This window comes from Chiloscyllium punctatum, chromosome 6, assembly GCF_047496795.1.
Source record: "Chiloscyllium punctatum isolate Juve2018m chromosome 6, sChiPun1.3, whole genome shotgun sequence".
In the NCBI taxonomy this organism is placed as follows: Eukaryota; Metazoa; Chordata; class Chondrichthyes; order Orectolobiformes; family Hemiscylliidae; genus Chiloscyllium; species Chiloscyllium punctatum.
The window spans coordinates 50,495,317-50,520,086 of NC_092744.1; the positions used below are offsets into that span (position 1 = coordinate 50,495,317).

Genomic DNA, 24,770 nt, shown 5'->3' on the forward strand with positions numbered 1-24,770 from the left:
AAATTTAAGACAGATGTCAGTGGTAAGGGCGTGGAATGCCCTACCTGCCAATGTGGTTAACTCAGCCACATTACGGAGATTTAAACAATCCTTGGATAAGCACATGGGTGATGATGGGATAGTGTAGGGGAACGACCTGAGAATAGTTCACAGGTTGGCGCAACATTGATGGCCGAAGGGCCTGTTCTGCGCTGTATCATTCAATGTCCTATATCCAGATTTACTGCTGACCAAAATAGGTAGGAGACCATGTTGGGATAAGGACATAGGAATCTGAATTATGATAAAAATTGGTTGACTGGCTGTGCAAAAATTTCAGCCTAGCAGCATTGAAAGTCTACCTACAGTAGAGACTGCATTGGCTCAGAGGAAATTCACCATCACCTTCATAAGGGCAGCTAGGTTCATGCTGTCCTGACAGCAACACCAGTGTTCCAAAAGGTGAGAAAAATGTCAAAATTAGATTTGCTGCCTTAAAATTGCTTGTTACACTTTCTTTTTGTTTCATGCACAAGAACACCCATATCCCTCTTGTCGGGAGAGCCAAAAGGCAGACTATTTCGTAAATAGAGTAGACTCCAATAAAGTGAACACAAGGTATTTGACCTCACCTTCCGATAGTAAACATGCATCTGCCAAGTTTTTGCCACTCACTCAGTCAACCAATTTATCTCACCTCTGGAAGAACCTGAACCGCTTTGGACACTGTATCAAAGGAAGGATGTGGGGATCGAAAGTTTACAGAATACAGAGGGGGCTGGATAAAGTGGATGTGGAAAAGATATTTCCAAAAGTAGGAATGACAAGCACCAAAGCGCACATTGTCAAAGTGAAGGGACAATCCTTTAGAATGGAGATGAGGAGGAATATCTTCAAGCTAGAGAGAACTATTGCTGAAGAGGGCTGTGGAGGCCAAGTCAAGGTGCTTATTTAAAAATAGAAATAGACATGTTCTTGATTAATAAGGGAAATGGGATTAAGTGATATAGCAGTGTAATGGCAAAGTGGACTCGATGGGCCAGATGGCTTAATTCAGCTATGTATCATCTTTTGGCCTTGCAGATTCCTATATCCTTTTCACAATAAGCCTTCCTATCTAATTACTACAACAGACTGGAGTTTACAAATTCAGAAGTCTAGGTACAACTGTGTATTGGTGATGCTGCATTTAGGATTATCTTGCAAAGTTTTATTCCCTGTATGTAAACAAAAGATATATTGCTATCGCTTTCTGTGGATTGCCACCTTGCTGTGGAGATGTTGGAGTGTTTTGTTGATCTGAGAGCAAAGCGGTCAGGAGTTCTTAACCCCTGGTAGGGTGATCCTGCTTTTAAAAAAAGGTCAGAGAGGAGTAACCAGGCAAAGTGCAATCCAAAACAAGTCCTTTGCAGCAATTCAGGTGGAGGACATGAGTGTGATAGCAATGGCTGTGATGACAGACAAGGCTGCAGCAGCCACAGCAAGATCTCCAGTTGAATATTTCTTGCCACTGGAACTGGATTTACCTTCCATTAAGTATTGTATCTGTATCCATTAAAAAACATCTCTCAAAAGGGGATTACCTGGAGGAATTCAACCTCCAGCCCACAACCTGAATTGGTGAGAGAGCAAAGTGGACAGGATTGAAAGATCTGGAAGACCCTAGCTTTGGATTGGCAGGTAGGTAGTAGCTTTGACTCAGTTGATTGGTTTTCTTCATTTCTGAAGAAGATTAGGATCAAACTCCCTAATCAAGGAAGGCACTCAAATGACAACAATGACCAAGGGAACACTTCAAAGACTACCAAAAGGCTTAGCTCAGGCAGTGTAGTTATCACTGCCCGAGAGTTACTTACTTCCTATTTGAAGAAATAATTATTCAAGAACAACCAACCATTGGCAAGAGGAAGTACAGAAAAAGAATTTGAAAAAAGTAATGCTAGCGATCAAAGTCAAAGACCAATTCCACCTTCTGAAATACCTGCTAAATATTTGGTTGAAGATGCAGCTTTAGGATTAGGTTTAATTTCACAAGCACCCACAGAATCTATAACCAGTGACAGTTTCTCAAGTGAACATCATACTCTGTGAGCCATTACCAACAATTCCGGTATTGGAGACAGTTCAAAACGAGATTCACTCAGCTGATTCCTGGGATAAAATCAACTGACTATCAAGAACAGCTAAACACATTAGGCTTTTATGCATTAGGAGTTTAGAAAAATGAGGAGTGATCTAATTGAAACATACAAAAGTTCTGATGCAGCTTGACAGGATAGGTATTGAAAAGATGTTTCCATTATTGGGGGAAATCTTAAACAAGAGGATAGGAGTTCTAGAATAAGGGGACACTCAATTCAAACAGAGATGCAATGGAATTTTTTTCTCCAAGCAGGTGCTGAATTTCTGGAATTCTGTTGTGGAGGAGAGATCACAAAAGTTTAAAGAGGATGCAGAACAATTTTTGAAATATCAGAGAGGTTGAAGACTATGACGAGCTAGCACAAAAGAGATGAAGCTTGGGGCTTACAGAATGGCTAAGAATTTTGAGTCGTCAATCGGCCAACTCCTACAATCTATTCCTTACATTGAGGACCCTCAGACTTTGCCACTGTCCAGCAGTTATGAGGTTCTTGCAAGCTCAGTGAGAGTGAGGACTAAGGTGAGATGAGCAAAACGAGCATAGCACCCTGTTACAGGCATTCATTCAAGTTGACAAGGACAAATAGGAATGTAGTAGCAGAAGGGGACAATTATAGAAAACCATATCTGTCACTCTAACAGTTAGCACAAATCAATGGTGGGTAACTTATTGGAGGGGATGCTGAGAAACAGGATTTACATGTGTTTGAAAGTCAATTAGGGATATTCAGTATGGCTGTGAGTGTGGGAAGTCATGTTCTCACTAACTTGATTGAGTTTTGTTTTGAGGATGTGACCGAGATGATACAAGAGACCAGAGTGGAGACATTGTCTGGATAGACTTTAACAAGGCCTTCAACAAGGTTGCACATGGTAGAGTGGTTAGTAGTAACGTCTCACAGGATCCAGGGAGAGCTAGCTAACTGGATCAAAACTGACTTGACATTAGGAGATAGAGGTGGTGGTAGCAGGATGATTTTTTTAGACTGAAGGCCTGTGACTAGTTGTATTTCACAGGAATCAGTGCTGGAACTACTGTTGTTGGTCATATATTCTGATCCAAATTGTTAATATACAAGAAGCATAGTCAGTAAGTTTGCTGATGACACAAAGGTTGATGGTATAGTGGACAATCTAAGAGCTCGGTTAATAGGCCGAGGACAGGCAGATGGAGTTTAAGTTAGATAAATCAGCGCAAGACAAACCAAGGCAGGGCTTATACAATTAATGGTAGGACCTTGGGGAATGTTGTTGAAGCGAAAGACCTAGAGGTTCAGATATATAATTCTTTTAATGTGGCACACAGGTGGTGATGAAAGCGGAGTTTGGCAAGCTTGCCTTCATTGGTCAGACCATTGAGTTAGGATGTCACCTGTGGCTGTACAGGACATTGACAAGGTCACTTTTGGAATACTGCATACAAGTTTGGTCACCCTGTTATAAGAAAGATGTTCTTAAATTGGAAAGATTACAAAATAAAATTTATAAAGATATTACCAGGACTGGAGGGTTTGAATTAGAAGGGAGATGCTTGGATCCTTTTGCCTGGACTGTAGGAGGCTGAGGGATGACCTTATACGGTGAATAGCAAAGGTGTCCCCTTGGGTAAGAGTCCAAAACGAGATGGTATAGATTGAAGGTGCTAGAGGAAAAATTTAAAAGGGGCCTGAGGGGAAATGTTTTCCACACAGAGGATAGTGCATAATTGAAAATGAACTGCCAGAGGAAGTGGTAGATGCAGTTAGAACATTTAGACAGGTACATGAATAGGAAGGGATGAGAGCGATATCAGCCAAATGCAGACAAATGGGACTATTTAGTTTGGGAAACCCTAGTTGGCATGGTATACTGGACCAAAAGATCTGTTTCTGTCCTGTATGACTATGTCATTAAGCCTTGAATGTTTTGTTGCTTGTCTGGTGCAAAGTTTAGGACATTTCCTCAGGGCTGGAGGAGAGGAGGGATCCATTTGTTGCCACCCACATTGGCACTAACAACAAAAGGACTCTAAGAAAGGGACAATAGGCCTACAAACCATAAGTATGCAACCCCATAGCAAGACAACTATTTTAGATCATGATACCCAGAGTCAAACAGGAAGTAACAAAAGTGCACAAACATTTACAAAGCAAATTAAGTCAAAAGAGGAAAAAAAAGCACAATTAATAGCTCTTTAATTAAAAAGTATTCATAATGATTAAGTGAATTAACAGTACAAAGAGGTTAATGGAAAGAGAGATGAAAAGTTGTTGAGGTGAAATCACTGAAATTAAAAACAGGTAGATAGCCTTCAATACCTGGGTAGTTTGAGAATCTATGAGAAGCTGACATGACAGAGAGAAGGCCTTGAGCAGATCAGATCAGCCATGATCTTGTTGGATAGCAGGACAGGCTTGAGAAGCTGAACAGTCTAGTTCTGCTCCTGTTTCTTATGCTCTTCATGAACTGTTCATCAAATTTTGAAACTTTGAAGAAATGCTTCCTGAATACCACATGATTGCAACTTAAAATGGGGAAGAAAACAACAGTCCTGGAAATACAGCATGGATTTGCAGTGTACACATGTTGCTTCATATGGTTAACAGTGTGGCAATGCTCATTATTAGGAGTCTTTGTCGTGCAAAACTCCATGGTCACCACAAATTTTGTCAATTGAACTTCAGCGAAAAGAAAAAGTCTCACCATCTTCTCCTTCTTGAATCCAGTGAAACATAAGACCAGATCCAACATACTTGTGCAGTACAGTGGCCGTGATGAAAAAGGCAAAGGCTACATAGGACATAGGAGTTTCATAAAAATCAGTTTAATAGATTACTTCGAAAATTGATTTTAATGTAAGAGATATTTTTAAATTCCATTCTATTTAAAACGTGGTTCGGTCACCTTGTCAAGTTATAAATTCAATATGTCTCCGAACACATCTCCACAAAACAAAAAGCAAAAGTTGGACAATAGCTTTTTCTAAACAAAATTATTTTCCTATCAACTCTGGCAAAAATCCTCAAATAACGAGTTAAAGTTAATCATACGTTCCTCTGATGTTGCATTTATATTGTAAACATACACTTTGGATTTAATATTGCAACACCACTTACAAGTCGCTGCTTTGGAAGTTGCTAATTCAGCTTTGAAGTATATGGTACTACAAATATGCAGCAAGGACATTCACCCATGCAGAGGTAGAATATTCACAGGAGTTATAAAATACTAAATATTAGTTATCTTTCTGATCTGCTTATGCCAGTCTTTGGACCATTTACATTTCTTCCAGTACATGAATTAAATTTCTCAAAGCAGCTTGCTCAGCTCAATGTAAATCTGCAACCAAATAGGTGCACTGGCTATAATTTGCAGTATTCATGGCTCAAATTGAACTGATAATGATACATAGCTCTGGGGTCTCTCAAGATCCTGACAATATACACACTGAACTCTTGATTTATCAAAATGCTTGAGAGCTTCTCCCCAACTGCAACAAATCAGGTTATTTTGGCATCTTCCTCCAATCATTGGATTCCAGCATTTAATATAGAAAGCATTTCAATAGTGTTGGGGCATTGTTGATTAGTGAAGGAAGTGGAGAATGTGTTACTGAGAAAACTAGCTTTTGACTCTGAAGTAAACAGATCACAAGTATACTTACATGATTAAAATTAAACCAAAAAAAGCCTCAAAATTCAAGAAACCTCTTTGTTAATAAATATAAGAGGAGGCTTCTGTCCTCTTTTGCCTCATCTCTCTCACAGATTAGATGTTATTTCAAATTTTGCTTTTGAAACACAACTACATTGATGTTCAACCATACCTCCCCTTTCCTTGCACAGTGCAATACAACAGGAGGCCCCAGGATTCGAGCATTCTTCTTGTGCAAGGTCTCATAAGTTTGGCCTTCAAATTCTTCTAATACAAATATAGTCGCAAGCTCAATATTTTCATTATCAAAATCTTGGATCACATCCAATTTAACAAATGGTTGCTTGATTTCCTAAAATCGTGAAAGAAAAATAAATCAGAAATACAAATGCTGTATCTTATGACCCATACTGAAAGAAAAATAACCATTAATTTTAATTCCACAATTTGGGATTTAGAGAAGTTTAAGAATAGTTTGTTACAGGACTTTTGTTTTGCAATCAACTGCAAAGTAAATGTAGCTGGATATCTGAACCACAGATATAAAATTTTAGAATTAAATAGCTTTAGTTCCTCTCGGGTACAAGGCAAAACTAACTTGATGTTCATATTTACCAAAATAAAAAGTTCTTTGATAGCCACCATGTCTCTTGAAAATCAATGACATTGCCCACGAGGACTTTGTGACAATTCACCAAGATTTGCTTAAGTATGCAATGTTTACATCTACAATATAGAATGATTCTTTCAAAGTGAAGATGTACATGGAATGCTTTTGCAATGAATATTCACTTCAAGCATGAAATTAAAAGAACAGCAAATCTTCAAATATGCTCCTTGATTAAGGGACTGCAGATATGCATAGTACAAATCATAAACATTTCAGTTTCCAAATGTAGTGCTCTAAAATTGATACTGTAGCCTAAGTGAATGAATATAGGCAAGTCCAATATAAAATTAAATATGTTAAATCTCAAGAGCGAAAACTGATTTCCATTCACATGAATGTTAATTAGTTTTGCAATTAAGTAAAATCATGGTCTTCAGGATAAATTATATATAACAAATTGAATACCAATAATTGAGAATCCACAGTTTTCTTAAAAAAAAAGGAGAGATGAAAACGTGGTATCATCTATTTACCAAATAACAAATGGTTATTGCTAAATTACAACTTTTTAATCAAGTTATAAATGATGAATGATTGTTGGTTTGGTCTGCAGTCAGATGCACTTTGCTGGCCCAGTGGTTGAGACATTATATAAAAATGTACCTAAAGCCATATGTGACAGCAGGTCTAGAGATTAAATCCATCCCTGTGGCAAGGTATGTGATCAAAAAACTTTCACAATACAAGTATCACCTTCCGCTCAAGATATTAACAGCAAAATAAATTGTACAAAAACGTTCAGTTGTCCAATATCAAAGCAGGTCAGAGAAACTCAACTTATCAAAAAAATGCAGAAAGTGAGAATCTTCCATTTCAAGAGGAATCAGTAACCCACTAAATACACGATATCCATTAAACAGAATGCCATAAGTGGCATTGTAGAACTCCCGATTTTAAAAAAAAAAACAGTTTTGTAATGAGGAAAGACAAAAATAGCTTCAAGACTGTAGGTCATACATACCTTCAAGCAGTACCATACAGGCAAGAATACCAAAATCCCAAAACCAGAACTCACCATGCATGTGCATCACACTCTTGTAGTAACGATTATATAAACTAAATCATGCTACATGACACAAACATCCCTGTCTTATGCTCTTGCAGGAAAATTACTCAGTACGAGATTCATAAATACACCAAGTAGAAAAACAAACACACACTCTTTAGTTCTTGAATTGATATTATCTGTAAGCAATAAGTCCAATAGGCATAAACTATTATTTCCCAGAGTGATGTCAATTTTTTATTTAATGGAATAAGTGAACAATAATTATGTTCACCAGATGTTATTGCTTCAATGGAGGTTATTCTAGTTTTCAACAGAAGATTACATGCACAAGTCAGAGCATGCCAACTAATATGTAGCCTTAACATGAAAACACCCAATCTGGTAACATGAACTGCTTTGAAAACCCAAATTCAGATCCCAAAGTGCTTACACAATAAATTTTAAGAATTATATTAAATGGAAGTTCTTTCTAGATATTATAGTTCCAAAACAAAGTTTAGATTAAACAGCTTAAACTCAGGTTTCTCCAGAGCCTTGAAAATAAAATCCTCAATTAAAGATAGATTTGGAATACACAGGGATTAGATCAATAAAAATTTGCAGGCAAGTGAAATTCATTCCCCCCGCATCCCCCCCCAAAACCTACCATATTTACAATAGATTTTATAAACCGTTGACCAAACTTGCTATTTGGCGTGCTTTCCTTCACCTTCAGAGGAACTTCCATTTCTTTTACTGTCTGTGAAGTAACAAGAATTAATACCATAATACATGAACCACTGGACTTGAACTGTAAAACCTTCCTTTTACTGGCAGTTTAGTCCAGTTTTTAGTCTTAGTCATGCTAAAAAGTAAAGCCAAACTAGTCACATAACAAGTAAATTGTTCTCTCCACACCAACCACCTTCCTGGGTTATATAACCAATTGGCTCATTTGTAATGACCATTTGAGTACCAGAGCCACAGTCATTTAATCTATTCCAGCTTTTATATGTTCTCCTTTGGAAAAAATACAAATAAAAAGCAGAAATAAGAAATGTTGATAACCATTTAATGTTAAAGTACTTTTTATGCTTCAAAGCTTATGCCAAGGCCTCATGAGTTATGCTCTGTAAAATGGGACTGTATTACACTTAAACATGAAAATTTATTCTACTTAATATGTAAAGCTTGGCGAAGGTTTGACATCAATAGTTTACCTTTAACCTTTGTTGGAAAGCTGACATTACTGGATTAGCAAATTGAGACAACCAAAAATGGTTATTAAGCAGAAAATAATTTGCTGAGTTAATCATTTTTTTTTCCAAAAGTCATACCATCAAGTAGTAAAACTGGGAGGGAGACCTGTAAACTTTTGAGTATCTTATCAAGGTTTCCAGAAGTTCTTTGAGTAAGAATGAAGAAAAACCATTTCAAACAAAAACTAAAATGATGTCTTCCACTTTTTAAAGGAAAACCTTCTATCCTTACCCAAACTGCTGATTTTAGGATTTTGTCCATTCTATTATAGTGGTAATACACCTTTTTATTAAAAAAAAAGGACCAGAAAGTAATTAGTATCCTTAATAGGCCACATATTATTAATAGTTATCTTTTCTCAGAGGAGAATGATTGATTTTAAACATGACATTACCTCTAAGGCTTTTAAAACATCTTCGGTGTCCCCAATCTTTCCTACTAATACAACTTCTGTTGGTAGAGATGCACCTGAAACAAAGCCAAAAAATTATAAACACTAGTTTCTCTCTCATAGGATTGCTAAATTTTCAAATGAAGGAAGATAATGAAGCATTGTAAAATTGAGCAAGGGTGTACAAATTGAATCATGCCTTTGCAAAGTCATGCACTTGGTTTCCATTTCTTTCAACAATACCTGGTGTTTAAATTTATAATATAATCTTGCAAGATATTGGTATGGCCACATTTGGAGTATTGCATGCAATGCTAATTGCTACACGGAGGATGTTTCCATGCTGTTTGATTCTATAACTCAACTATAACAGTGAAACATAGGTCTGAAACAATTCTACTATACTTAAATAAGGGTAATTGTATAGTGATGAGGGCAAAGATGGCTGGAGTGGACTGAGAAATGACTTCAGGATAAAAGAAGGTTGACAAACAATGGCAGATGTGAGGACTGCAGATGCTGAAGATTAGAGTCGAGAATGTGGTGCTCGAAAAGCACAGCAGGTCAGGCAGCATCCGATTAGCAGGAGAGTCAAAGGTCTTTTGCCCGAAACGTCAACTCGCCTGCTCATCAGATGCTGCCTGACCTGCTGTGCTTTTCCAGCACCACACTCTCGAAACAATGACAGATATTTTAAGAAAATAATTCACAAAGATATGGCCCAGTGAAGGAGGGTGACTCTAGGCAGGGAATAAATGGTCATGGTTAACCAGATGGAGAACATCAAACTGAAAGAACATGAAATGTGACAATTATTACTGGCAAGCTAGAAGATTTGGAATGCTTTAAAAACCAAAAATTACAAAGCAAAAAAAAGGAAACTAAACAAAGGGCAAGTGAGCAAGTTAAATAAATTCTTGTTGATTGTTTCTATTAAAGAGGAACCAAGGTTAAAATAAGGCCTCAAAGAAAAGGCTAGGGAAATAATAAGGGAGAGGAAAAGGTAGAGGAGTTGAACAAATGTTTTGCATCAGTCTTCACAGTAGAGGACAAAAAGAAAGAAAAGAAAAAGAAAAAGAAAAAAAATGAAAGATTTAATTGGATAGTCACCACACCTCAGGCAAGGGGAGAGGTTGAGAAGGCACGTACTTCACAGTAACCTCAATGTTGTCACCATCACTCTACATCACAAACCAACCATCCAGCCAGCTGACATTTCTGAGGGTAGAATACCAGCCCATACAGAGAACTGGCTAGGAATACAAGACAGAAATAAAAACAGAAGAATGGCAGCTGCTGAAGATGTGAAACAAAAAAATAACAACTTAGGTTTCAGGTCTGGTGACCCTTCTTCAGAATCAGTTCAGCAGTTTCTATTTTATAATAGAAGGCATTGTCAAGCTGGTAACCTGTTCTAGTTGAGTGTCACAGAGATCAGTATTAGATTCAGAAATATTTACAATGGAGATTAATTATTTGAACAAACTAAGTGCATGTACAATTACCAAGTGCACAGAGGAGACAAAATTGCAAGGATAACAAAAGAATAGAGACGGGTTAAACAAGCAGCCAAAACCTGGCAGATAGAATATCATGTAGGAAAACAGACAAGTTATGCACTTTGGCAGGAAGAAAAGAGGAGTTAGTAGGGAAAGACTGCAAAAACGTTATAGAGGGATTTCGTAGTCCTGGTGCATGAACTACAAAACAAAAAGAAATGCCTTTCAGTAAGGTTTTCAACAAGGTCCCTCATGGTGGGCTCATCCAGAAGATTAAGATGCATGGGATCCATGGTGAGGCGGCTGCATGGATTCAGAACTGGCTTGCCCACATAAGGCAGAGGATACTGGTGAAAGTGTGTTTTTCAAGCTGGAGATCTGTGACTCGGGGTGCTCCGCAAGGATCCGTACTGTGACCTCTGTTATTTGTGATATATCAAGTTGAGAGGATTTGGGGCTCAGGTTGAGATTTGGGATGTAGGCTTGCTCGCTGAGCTTGAAGGTTCATTTCCAGATGTTTCATCACCATACTAGGTAACACCTTTAGCGGGCCTCCGGCAAAGCATTGCTGAAAATTCCTGCTTTTTATTTATATGTTTGGTTTCTTTGGGTTGGTGAGGTTATTTCCTGTGGTGAAGTTAGTTCCTGTTCCTTCTCTCAGGGGGTGGTAAATGGGGTCTAACTCGATGTGTTTATTGATAGAGTTCCGGTTGGAATGCCATGATTTAGGAATTCCCGTGCATATCTCGGTTTGGCTTGTCCTAGGATGGATGTGTTGTCCCAGTCAAAGTGGTGTCCTTCCTCATCCATATGTAAGGATACTAGTGAGTGAGAGAGAGTCATGTCTTTTTGTGGCTAGTTCACCACCGGAAGTGACATCACCAATCCAAAGAAACCCAAACATATACAAAAGGAACCTCGATTATCCGAATACCAATTACCCGAAGGAGATAGTGAGGTCCTGATGGAAACATTTCAAAGACGTGTTTCCAACAGAGATCTCATCTTTCGTTTATAATGATTAAACAGGCACAGTCTCCAAATAATTGTCCTTCCTCTCCCTCTCTCTCTCTCTCTCTCTCTCTCTCTCTCTCTCCTACACTTTCCCCAGAGTTCTACACAGGAGTGAACCCTAAACCCTTCTTCACCAATCTCTCCAACATTGCCCTGTACAGGGCAAAGGTGGTACCTGTCAAAACATTCAGTAAAAAGTTGTGACATGTGCGCACTATTTGGAGACTTACCCCACAAAGACAACTGCAGCAGTCTTGTTGTTGGCGTTCAGTCAGTGCCCTAGAGATGGGGCGGGTGTGTACGGGGTTGGGGGCGGGGACAGTGTTGGGGGCAGGTGAGCGGTGTTGGGACAGGTTGGGGCCTGGTGGGCAGTTTTGAGGGGCGGGGGATGGTGTTGGACAGGGTTAGGGACGGCGTTGGACAGGTTTGGGAGTGGGGTCTTGCACGCTGTATGCTGCTACAGTCTCCTGAACGAGGAGCAGACTTTAAAAACTCAGAGCCCCATAGGAAAGGCAAACGCATTTAATCGATTATCCGAATGAAATAGTGCCCGCCCATCACGTTCAGATAAAGAGAGGTTCCCCTGCAAATAGAAAGCAGGAATTTTCAGCAGTGCTTCGCCTGAGGCTCACTGACTGGTCAAAAAGGGCTTTTGCCGAATCCTAGATTTTACTGCTCCTCAGATGCTGCCTGAACTGCTGTGCTTTTCCAGCACCACTAATCCAGATCCCACTGAAGATGTTACCTCGTAGGGTGACAAAACGTCTGGAAATGAACCTTCAAGCTCAGCGAGCAAACCTACATCCAAACTTTGTGATATATATAAATGACTTGGATAAAAATGTAGATAGTTGGATTAGATAGTTTCTGACAAGACAAAGATTGATGGAGTTTGTATAGTGTAAAAGGTTGTCAAAAGATACAATGGAATATAGATCAGTTTTAGATATGGACAGATAAAGGGGCAGGTGGAGTTTGATCTGTGTAAGTGAGGTACTGCACTTTGGGAGATCAAATTTTAAAGAAAAGTATACATTTAATGGCAGGATCCCGATAACACTGATGTAGAGAGGGATCTTGGGAGTTCAAGTCCATAGTGGTCATTCAAGTAGATAGGGTGGTAAAGGTAGTGTATGGCATGCTTGCCTTTGTCAGGAAATTAAGTAAACAAGTCAGAATGTCATGTTGTAGCTTTATAAAACTTTGGTTAGGCAAAACTTAAGAACATGGTGTTCACTTTTGCTTGCCAGAATACAGGAAGGATGTAGAGGTTTTGGAGAGGGTATGGAAGAGGTTTACCAGGATGCTGCCTGGTTTAGAGGGTTAAAGCTGTAAGGGAGAGGAGAGAAGAGAAAAAATTGGGTTGTTTTCTCTGGAGCATCAGAGGCTAAGGGGAGATTTCACACAAGTCTATAAAAATTATGAAAGGCATAGACAGTTGATGGTCAGAATCTTTTTTCCCCAGGAGTTGAAAGGTCTAAAACTAGGAGACATGCATTTAAGGTGAAGGGGAAAAAGTTCAAAGGAGATTAGAGGAGCAAGTTTTTTTTTAAAAGAACCCACAGTGGTAGAGTCTGGAATGCACTGCCAGGAGTGGTGGTGAAGGCATATGATAGGGGCAGTTTAGAGACTTTCAGATAAGCACATGAATGTGCGAGGAATGGAAGGATATGGACCAAGGGTGGGCAAAAGGGATTAGTTTAATTTGGTATCATGTTCGACACATTGTGGACCAAAAGGCCCATTCCTGTGCCATATTGTTCTATGTTCTAAGGGAAGGCAAATGGAAATTGGCCTTTAATTCATAGAAAAGAGAGAGAGTGTTAAAATAGGGCAGTCTTGCAAACTAAACAAGGCAAAAATCAGTTCATACATCAACACGGAGAACAATTTTGGTCCCCTTATCAAAAAAGAGAGATATACCGGCATTGAGGCAAACCAGAAAAGATCCACTAGGTTGATTCCAGGAAAAAAGAACATAGAACAATACAGCATAGGAACAGGCCCTTCAGCCCACCATGTTTATGCTGACCACATTGCCATTCTAAACGAATCCTGTCTCCATGTACATATGGCCCATATCCCTCCATTGTCTGTACATGCGTTTCCCTAAATGCCTCTTGAATTGGAGAGATTTTCTTTGAGGAGAGATTGAGTAAGTTAGGTTTATACTCAGAGTTTAGGAGGTTGAGATGAGATCTTAATGAACCACGGAAGATGTTAAAAAGGGTCTTGACAGTGTAGAAGCAGGGAGGTTGTTTCTCCTCCTGGGAGAGTCTTGAACAACATGGCATGATCTGAGTAAAGGGTCACCCATTAGGATATTTAAGATAGTTCTTCTGAGAATCTGTGGAATTCTTTCCTGCAGAGAGCCGTGGAGGCTGGTTGATAATAATATTCAAGGCTGAGACACAGATTTTTAAAATTGTAAGGGAATCAACGATGTGAAATTATAGATTTCAAAACTTTAGTAACTGTTCAGGGATTAAATGAATCAAAAGATAAACTGTTACATGGAAATAATCAGCAATACCTCTATCTGGAATAAACTATTAAAAAGGACAAGAACAAACTTGTACAAGAATTGAAAGCAATTAGACATGTTAGGCAAAGGAAGAGTGCAGGCTACATGAAAAAAAACTGCTTTGACACCTGCTTGATAAACCGAATGCTTTATTGCCATAAAAAGGCAAAATTGTCCTAAAGAACTGGAGTTCACTGCAAAAGAGCTTAGGGTAAGAGGAGAAAATGTTTCCACTATCAAAATTGTTAACAAATTTGAACACTTCAATGAAGTCACCTCAATGTTCTCTGCTCCAAAGAATGAACCAAATTTGTCTGATCTTCCTTTGTATCTAGAAATCCCTCATTCCTGGTACTTCCTTTCCACTTTAAGGCATTAATATCTTTTTTTTTATTTTAAGGAAAGAGTGTCCAGAACTGAACAGAATACTCCAAATGTGGTCTGGCCAATAATACATAGAAGTGCACCATCACTTCGTTGCTTTTATACTCTAGCCGCCATTTATAAATGAGCCCTTCCTGAAGGAGGGCTCATGCCAGAAACGTCGATTCTCCTGCTCCTTGGATGCTGCCTGACCTTGTGCACTTTTCCAGCAACACATTTTCAGCTCTGATCTCCAGCATCTGCAGTCTTCACTTTCTCCTCCATTTATAAACTCAAGGATCCTCTAACCCTTCTCAGCAACCATTGTTTCAATTTGCCTGGCCATCTTCAGAGAATCATGCACTTGAACCAAGGTTTCTCTGAACTTGTACACCACTCAAACTTGTACCATGGAGCCTGTATCGTCTTTCCATGTTTCTTCCACTAAAATGTACCTCTGCATTGAAATTCGTTTGTCAGGTATCAGCCCATTTGTCCAACTTACCAATATTCCTCTGAAGTCATTCAGTGTCATCCTCACAATTCACTATTCACCCAAGCTTAGAAATCATCCACAAATTTAGAGATTTTGCCCTCAATACCCATCTGCACATCATTTATTTAAAAATCAGAAAAAGGCTAAAGTTGCCAACACCAATCCTATAGGAAAATACTACTTGCAACTTTTCTCTAGTCAGAATTGCTCATCTATACCTTCCCTCTGTAACCTAGAGCTTAGCAAACTTCTTGTCCATACTGCCAATCATCCATCAGTCCCAAACATTTTAATTTGCTAACCAACCTACATCACTTACTTAATGCCTTCTTCACAACTTTCTTTCTTACCAATATGTTATTAACAAAATTTTGTAGCCATAACTTTAGTGCCTTTATCAAAGTCATTCAATTAAATTATAAAAAGAAAAAGTAGGGGCCCCAACATTGATCCCCACCAGTGGCCCTCTACTCTTTGCATCTTGCCAATGAGATAATGATGCATTTATGCCTACTTTACTTTCAGTTAGCTAGCCAATGTCATCCTCCACATTAACCTTTGACATGGCAATGTATCACGTCTTCTAGAAATCCACAGCACGTTGCTTCTTCCAAAAGTCAAGAACTGGTTAAACAATATTTTCCTTCTACAAACCACACTAACTTTGCGAGATTAATTTGAACGTTTCCAAGAACACTGCTATACAATCTTTAAAAATAACATCCTCCCATATTTCAAGGTAATTAGCATTGTGGTTACTTCTTAAATGCCATTAAGCTGCCAAGTTAAAGAAAAGGAATGAATGTGGATGGATCAAACAGCATCAAGGGGATAAAAAAAAACACAGTAAGTCCTGCCATATCCAATCTGCAAATATCTGGTTTGTTCCAAAATTGAGAATCCCAAGTAATTTGTTGTGATTCAATTTATCTAGCATAAACAAATTATAAAAGGTACTCAAGGACAAAGACAAAGGACGTAGTAGAGTGAACAACTAGCTCTAGAAACTCCTGGATCAAAACCACAGAAATTCTTTACACTCAAAAGTATTTATGATTGACCATGATACAGGAATGTTTAAAGTGAGAGGGAAAGCAAGAAGGAATGCAGTATAGTGAGAGCAATTGACACTGTCCTCTGCAGCAAAACAAAAACACAGCTTGAAGACGGTGTTGCCTGACTAGCATCTGCTCAGGACTGTGAAGGAATTTTAGAGTGAGAGGTATGTGGATGCAAGCATAAAAGAGGTACAGTTAGTAAGTTTGCAGATGACACCAAAATTGGAGGTGTAGTGGACAGCAAAGAGGGTTACCTCAGATTACAACAGGTCCTTGACCTGATGGGCCAATATTTAATTCAGATAAAATGTGAGGTGCTGCATTTTGGGAAAGCAAATCTGAGCAGGACTTATTACACTTAATGGTAAGGTCCTAGGGAGTGTTGCTGAACAAAGAGACCTTGGAGTGCAGGTTCATAGCTCCTTGAAAGTGGAGTCTCAGGTAGATACGATAGTGAAGGCGACATTTGGTATGCTTTCCTTTATTGGTCAGCATATTGAGTACAGGAGTTGGGAGGTCATGTTGCGGTTGTAGAGGACATTGGTTGACCACTGTTGGAATATTGCGTGCAATTCTAGTCTCTTTCCTACCGGAAAGATGTTGTGAAACTTGAAAGGGTTCAGAAAAGATTTACAAGGATGTTGCCAGGGTTGGAGGATTTGAGCTACAGGGAGAGGCTGAACAGGCTGTTTTCCCTGGAGAGTCGGAGACTGAGGGGTGATCTTATAGAGGTTTATAAAATCATGAGGGGCATGGATAGGAAAATAGACAAAGTATTTTGCCTGGGGTGGGGAGTCCAGAACTAGAGAGCATAGGTTTAGGGTGAGAGGTGAAAGATATAAGAGAGACCTACAGGGCAACTTTTTCACGCAGAGGGTGGTACATGTATGGAATGATCTGCCAGAGGAAGTGGTGAAGGCTGGTACAATTGCAACATTTAAGAGACATTTAGATGGGCATATGAATAGGAAGGGTTTGGAGGGATATGGGCTGGGTGCTGGCAGGTGGGACTAGATTGGGTGGGATATCTGGTCAGCATAGACAGGTTGGACTGAAGGGTCTGTTTCCATGCTGTGCATCTCTACGACGAGGACTCGGTCATCTTGATCCATATAGGTACCAACGACATAAGCGGGGCAAGTGGAACAGCTAGTCATCAAATTAAATCAGAACTTCATTTGATTCTCTTCATTTTTTGAACCGCAGACAAATTGGTATCAAGCAAACAAAATTCAAAATAAGCATAAGGTTCTAAGTTTATTGATAGAAGTGAGAAATTATAGAAGGCAAGTTACTTGTGGGAACGGTGTACAGTCCTCTAACAGTAAGGGGTCATGGAAGTTCATCAGGCAAATATAGCAATGATCATGGATTACTCTAATCTACAAATGGAACACAAAAATCAGATATGGAAAGGTAGCCAGAGGAGGGGTTCACAGAATGTTTTCAATTTAGTTCTTTTCGAACAGCAAATTCTGGAACCTATCAACAAGCTATACTAGAATTTTACTTTGCAATGCAATAGTATAAATTAGTGACTTTATAGTTAAGATACCATTACGTAGCAGTGAACAAAGATTGAATTTTGCATTCAGTTTAGAGGGAGAAGTGCAAGTCCAAGACTAGTATTTTAAAAACTTAAATCATAGCAATTATGAGGACATGGAGGTAGAGATAGCTAAAGCAAACTGGTTAAGAGATAGGCGAATGCAATTGTAAAACATTTAAAGGGCTATTTCAAAACAAGAAAATATTTTATGGGTGGTCTTAACACATGTGCTTAAAGATAGCATCAAATTTAAAGAAAAATCATTAAGTGTTTAAAGATAGGCAGCAGGCTGAACATGAAAAATAGCAAAGTATGGCCAAAAGATTAGAGGGGGAAAAGAAACACAAGAGAAAGATAGCAAAAACTATAAAGACAGATACAAAAGTTTCCAATGGAGAGAGAAAAATGTTATAGAGCAACTTGTTGGAGTTGCAGGCTGATAATTTCCCAGGTCCTACAAATTTCACCCTCTGATCTTAAACAAAAACACTAGTGAGATAGTTGATGCATTAATTTGAATTTACCCAAGTTCCCTAGACCCACAGAAAGCTCAAATCAGATTGGAAAAGTGAGAACAACACTTCTTTACAAAAAGAAAAAAAAAAAAAGAGACAAACAGCAGAAAACTATAGGCCAAGTAACTTGATATACCTCATAGCAAAGATGTTGGAAACTAATCATTAAAGATGTTAGGCAAGAGTCACCATGATTTGGAGAAAGGGAAATCATGTTTAATCACTTCATTGGAGTTCTTTGAAATAAGTAACAGGATGCAGATAAAGGGGAACAGGTCCCCATATCGTACTTAGTTTTCCAGAAGACACCTGATAATGTGTTACATTATAAAAAGGAAAATAAAAGATGACCACGCTGCAATGTGGAATCTTGCCAAGAGCCTTGCTCAATTCCACATGGGCCACTTCAACTGAGTTAATGTTATTAATCTCCCTTTGTACTTGTTTGACGAACCTGATTGAATTTGTTTTTTGCACGTGATCTTCCTTTCACAAATTCATACTGGCTATGCTTGATTAATCGGTGCCTTTCCAAGTGGCTGTCTCTCAGAATTGATGTTGGAAGTACTTATTTAAAAACTACTGCAGCTAACAAAACACATCATTCGATGTAGGTTTGCTCGCTGAGCTGGGAGGTTAGTTTCCAGATATTTTGCCACCATACTTGGTAACATCTTCAGTGAGCTTCCAGATGAAGCACTGCAGCTTCGTTTATGGATGTTGGGATGATTGAACTACAGAAGCAATCATCTGAACATCCATCAGAATATTATTTCAACAAGCCATCAAAACACTGCAGCACAGAGGAACTACGCAGAGCAGAGGAAAATGACCTATACAGTTTAATAAAAAAAAATTGGGTACCCAATGAACACAGTCCACCGATTTCTCAGCAACAAACCCAAACAAGCAGGCAAAATGCATCCAGAAACCCTAGCCACTCTCCCCTACATTAAAAGGCATCTCAGAAGTGACTGCCAGACTACTCAGACCCCTTGGCATCATGGTAGCCCACAAACCCACCAGCTAAGGAACTTGAAAGACCCTATACAGACAAAAAGCAAAACTAATGTCATTTACAAAATACCGTCCAAGAACTGTAACAAACACTGCATTGGTCAAACAGGCAGAAAACTAGTCACTAGCATACATAAACATCAACTAACCACAAAACGACATGACCCTCTCTCTCTGGCATCCTTACATACAGATAAGGAAGGAACACCCCTTCAACTGGGACAATAAATCCATCCTAGGACAAGCCAACAGAGACACGCATGAGAATTCCTAGAAGCATGGCATTCCAACCAGAACTCTTATCAACAAACACATTGACTTGGACCCCATTTACCAGCACCACACCCCCCTCAAGAGAAAAAGAACAGGAAATGACATCACCAACCCAAAGAAACCCAAACATATAAATAGAAAGCAGGAATCAGCAGTGTTTTGCCCAGACGCTCACTGAAGATGTTACCTAGTATGGTGACTAAACATCTGAAAACGAACCTTCCAACTCAGCAAGCAAACCTACATCCAGAACCTCAACTCGAGCTGCAAACCTTCTAAAAACACATCACTGCATATATATTTTGTACAGTTGGGATAGTGCTAGTAAGATTCTAATGCCACCATTGCTGGCTTAATACTTGTGAATGGAGATTACAGTTGGAGGCAAAAGTATATGAATTCGGAGGCGGCGGCGGCCACTTGACCCCTCAAACCTATTCCACCATTCAATCACAACATGGTCAATGTTCCATCTAACTCGCGCACACAGTTGCTCCAAAGTCCTGTGTATTGCAATCCAATGTCTAAATACCCATTGAGACATTGCCTTACAAGCTTTGGAAGTTGCTATCTCACATGGATCTTGGAGGACCCGTACAACCCGAAAGAAAGTTAAGGGAATGCTAATTGTGGCAGATGCATTTATTGCAAACATCTATCTACTGCTGATAACTTTCATCCCTTGCTTGTACTTTTACTTGTCCTTTGAAAAATATTCAAAGACTCTGCTTCCACTCACTTTTAATATTGTTCTAGATCTTCCCACAAGAGAAAATCCCTTCCCACTTCCACCTTGTCAATATTCCTCTATTTCAAACACACCATATTACCATTGCAAACTCCAGTTGTTTTAAGTCTCGTTTGTCCAACCTTTCCTTGTAAGATAACCTGCCCAATGCAAGGAAAATTAAACCTTTCCTGAATTGATTTCAAATGCAGTTCCATCCTTCCCTAAATAAGGAGATTCATACGGGTGCATAGTTCTCTAATGTGGTCTCACCAGTTTACGGTATATCTGAAGTAATAAACAGTCGCTTTCTATTTGCTTACTTAAATTTCTTGCTTTATCTTTTGCCAATTCTCGTATGAGAGCACCTGAATCCCTCTATATCTCAAAACAATTTTGCCATTTAGATAATGAGTTACGTTTTTGAATTGCTACCTAAGTGGTCAATTTCACATTTTGCTCCATTTGCAAGATCTTTGCCAACTTGCTTAACCTATTCCACCCTGCAGCATCTATTATGATTATGTGGTGTACTGTACCTTTAAGGGAGCTAAAAGCTAGCAGAACTACCTGACACAGCACCAAGTGTTCCAAACAAGGTATAAATGTAACATTTGGTCGAACAACTCAATTAGCTGGTTGCTTGGAGACAAAACAAATCCAAAATTGGGTCAGTTTAAATTATACCCCCAAAAAGATACCAAACTCCAATCAAGTTTGAATTTAGTAAATTGACTATCTTAAAAGCCAAATGATACAGTCTGCGGCTTTGGGGCAGGTATAAGACCAGGGAAAATTGAACAGCTTGGAGGAAAACTGCCAAGCCATCAGTATCTGCAGACTGTCTGGAAAAATAGCTTTCTTAAAAAAGGTACCTTTATTAGTCAGTGAGCTGTGGTACAGATATCCCTAAGAAGAAAAGATGACCGAGGAAGATAGGAGAAGATTCGACATTTGGCTGGTTTTGAAAATTTGAATTTTTGGTAAACCTGGGCGGCACGGTGGCACAGTGGTTAGCACTGCTGCCTCACAGCGCCTGAGACCCGGGTTCAATTCCCGCTTCAGGCGACTGACTGTGTGGAGTTTGCACGTTCTCCCCGTGTCTGCGTGGGTTTCCTCCGGGTGCTCCGGTTTCCTCCCACACTCCAAAAGATGTGCAGGCCAGGTGAATTGGCCATGCTAAATTGCCCATAGTGTTAGGTAAGGGGTAAATGTAGATGTAGGGGTATGGGTGGGTTACGCTTCGGCGGGGCGGTGTGGACTTGTTGGGCCGAAGGGCCTGTTTCCACACTGTAAGTAATCTAATCTAATCTAATCTTAATCAGAGATTTTAAAATCTGACTAGTATTATAGAAGGAAATGTAAAAGATAGGAATTGTAAAAAGTTGCTAGTTAATTATTCTGTTCTACTTTAAGAAATTAAAGTAAAAATTAACCACTTTAACAGATCTTGACCTTCTGAATTTTCTCACGGATTACTGCATAAGATAAATCTTTTGTGTTGCTGGTTTAAATTAAGCAGGAGGGTTTACCCATGACAAACACATCCATATGTCCTCTTCATAACTGTTTTAAAAAATCTATCACAAATTTAGTAACCCTCTCAAGTTCTTTCATGCAAGCCATTACTTTTTAAAAAGTTGATGTTATGACACGGATTCCGATGGCATATTTCTTATTAGGTCTGGTTATATCTTATCAACCAGAAAAGATGAGTTATGCCTACTTTTTTTTTGTTTACAGTTGCCTGGACAATCTTCTATCCTTGTTAATATGCTATTTCCAGATTTCCCTGTATCTCCCAGCTGGATACAAAATTGGCTCAGTGACAGAAAACAAAGGCATTTGCTGATGGTTGTTTTGCTAACTAGAAAGCTGCTTCCATTGAAGTTCCAAGGCTCAATATACAGCGTGGCCTGTTTTTGTGGCATATATTAACAATTTCAATACAAAATGAGAGGATAAAATAAAGTTTGCAGATGACAAAAAAATGGATGCATGTTTGATATCAAAGAACTAAAAATCTAATCTAATCTGGTTATCAGACAAGTGCCAAAATGAAATTCAACCTAGAGAACTGCAAGATGATGCACATGGGCAAAGAAATGCACAATTAACAGGAATATATCGAAAGGTGCAGAGGAAATTAAGGACGTCAGGGTGAATCACCACAGATCCCAGAAGGTAGCAGAGCAGGTCAAGTAGACGTTCAAGGCAGCATGTGGAATACTTTCATTTATGAGCATGAGGTATAGAATAAGAGTAGACAAGCTATCCTGGAAAATCTACTCAAGTTCCACCTATAAAACAATTTATAATGTGTGCAGTTCTGGTCACCTCATTGCATAAAGAATTTTAAAGGCTCCAGAGGTATCATATCATGCCTGAACAGTGATTTTTAAAAAAAGAACTCTGTAACTGCACTAGAGTAAATGCCACACACATTTGCAAGGATTTTACCTAGACTGGAAAAATGCACATATGAAGACAGATTTGGGAAACTGGAGTTATTCTCCAGCTGAGGAGAGTTTTGATGGAAATATAGAAAATAGTGAAGGGCTCAATAAAGTGGCTAGGAAAGCAAGTTAGCACGATCAGTGTTTAAGAGGTATAGATTTAAAGTAACAATATTGGAGTGGGGCACAAGAAGAAAAGAGAAAAAAAAAAGGATTTTTCACCCAAAGGGCGAGTGCCTGGAACTCACTACCAGAAAGGATACCAGAGGCAGAAACCCTCATGTTAAAAAAGATCTCTGGAGATGCATTTCAAATCTGCAACATGCATACATTCAGACTAAACACTGTAAAGTGCTTAAAAACAGAATGTAATGGAAAACATATCTGGCAGCATTGTTAAGTTTTCCTCTCTAAAAAATACTGCCAAGCCTGCTAAGTTTCTCCAGTACTTTCTGTCTTTGTTTCAAATTTCCAGCACACTCAGTTATAGAATTATACAGCATGGAAACGGTTTTATTTTCTGAAAAGTGCTCAGAAAAGATTTACAAGGATGTCAGGATTGGAGAGCTTGAGCTATAAGGGGCTGAATAGGCTGGGAGCGTCAGAGGCTCATAAAATGATGCAGGGCATGTGGTGAATAGCCAAGCTCTTTTCCCCGAAGCAGAAAAGTCCAAAACAAGAAGGCATAGGTTTAAGGTGGGGACTGGGGGTGGAATTTAAAAGGGACCTCAGGAGCAACTTTTTCACAGAGAGGGTGGTGCCTGTATGGAATGAGGTGCCAAAGGAAGTGGTGGAGGCGGGTACAATTACAACATTTAAAAGGCATCTGAGTGTGTAAATGAATAGGAAGGGTTTCGAGCCAAATGCGTCCAGATTAATTTAGGATATTTGGGCAGGGTCGAGTTGGACCAAAGGGTTTGTTTCCGTGCTGTACATCTCAGGTTCTATATTACTGAAAAGTGGTTTCTTGGTTGACGTAGACACCAAAAGCTGTGTTTTTTTTTTGACAAGCAAGCTTTAATTATTCTAACAGCATAAAGTGCCATATAATACTTGCCTACAGTAAGCATTGCAGTAACCTCAGCCTAGGTATGCATTATCAACTTGCTACAAAGATTTACATCGGGCAGTATGAATACTAAGCTAAGCGTTGTGCTGTATATTGAAGAGATGGAGTCATAAGATGATATTTTATCGTCAGAATAGCCGTTGTCGCCTCTTCCGTTGAAGATGACCCCTGATGGAGTTTGGATCGTTATCAGGTACTAATGAGGCCCAGAGGATTGGAAAGTAACATGCCATAACCGCTTTCGGGCATTGGAACTGGAACCTTTTGTCAAACACTCGTGTTACCTTCCACAGCGTCCGATACAGTCTCGATCAGGAGGTGCTCCTTGGAGGAGTCGGCGAGTCTGGAGTCGAAACCGGATGAATCTACCAGAACATTCCCGGCGCTAACGGCCGCTGAACCCCACTCGGCCATTGTTAGTCCGGCTGTAAGTAGCGGCCGCGTCTCAATCCAAGCGACCCACAACACCGCGGACAGGTATCGCGAATAAAAAAAAGCAAAGCTCCGGTTTAAATTTGGCGCTTTCTCTCGCCTTCTAACGGCTTTGGAACCTGAGCCCACCGCGTCCTCAACAACCAAATTCAAAATTCGGGCCACCCATCTAAACGCCTCTTTGATTGGTCTACGCAGAGGCATGGAGATAATTGGAAAGTCCTTTTCTGATTGGTCATCCCGTGAACAGTTAAGATTCTGCTGCCGATGATTGGAGCTGGGGGCACCAAGGCCGTACCTGATTGGTCGGTGAACCGTCGTACCCTCCCGATCCGATAGAGATGACCCCCCCCACGGCATTCGGAAAACCCAAACTTTGACATGCTGGAAATCTGGAATAGTGAATATTTCATAACATCCGTAATTCGAAGTGTAGTGAGCTATCACTGAGTGCTAAACACTGTATTGAAAGAAACCACCTTTGTTCAGGTTCATTAACTTGTGAAACATATTCAACTATCCAATTCAGTTTGAAAAGTCGACACCACACAATCTCAGCGCTATTATATACTACTCCGACGCTGTTTATAACTTAAACTACAGAACTGAAATTCTCTTTATTTTTCGATTGTAATAAAAAACAAGTAGTTGCAGATGCTGAAGATCGGAAACTAAAGCGGAAATTGTTAAACTCGTTCTGAAGAAGGGTCACTGG

The 24,770-nt window shown here is 39.3% G+C and overlaps 1 protein-coding gene across 3 annotated transcripts in view; it reads right to left on the bottom strand.

Moving 5' to 3' along the window:
* ect2 (epithelial cell transforming 2) overlaps positions 1–24,249 on the bottom strand; it is a 76,790-nt gene extending 52,541 nt beyond the window's left edge. Inside the window, exons 1-5 of one of the 3 annotated variants that reach the window (XR_011960907.1) lie at positions 23,908–24,249; positions 9,067–9,140; positions 8,080–8,172; positions 5,927–6,106; positions 4,804–4,890 (exon numbers count right to left, since the gene is read on the bottom strand). Coding sequence is in view for 2 of the 3 variants with exons in the window: in XM_072572605.1 (XP_072428706.1) it covers positions 4,804–4,890; positions 5,927–6,106; positions 8,080–8,172; positions 9,067–9,140; positions 23,908–24,037 (564 nt within the window). In the remaining variant the exon portion in view is untranslated. The remainder of the gene's footprint in view (positions 1–4,803; positions 4,891–5,926; positions 6,107–8,079; positions 8,173–9,066; positions 9,141–23,907) is intronic. The other 2 variants (XM_072572605.1, XM_072572607.1) reach the window with 2 other exon arrangements.
* Between the last annotated feature and the right edge of the window lie 521 nt (positions 24,250–24,770).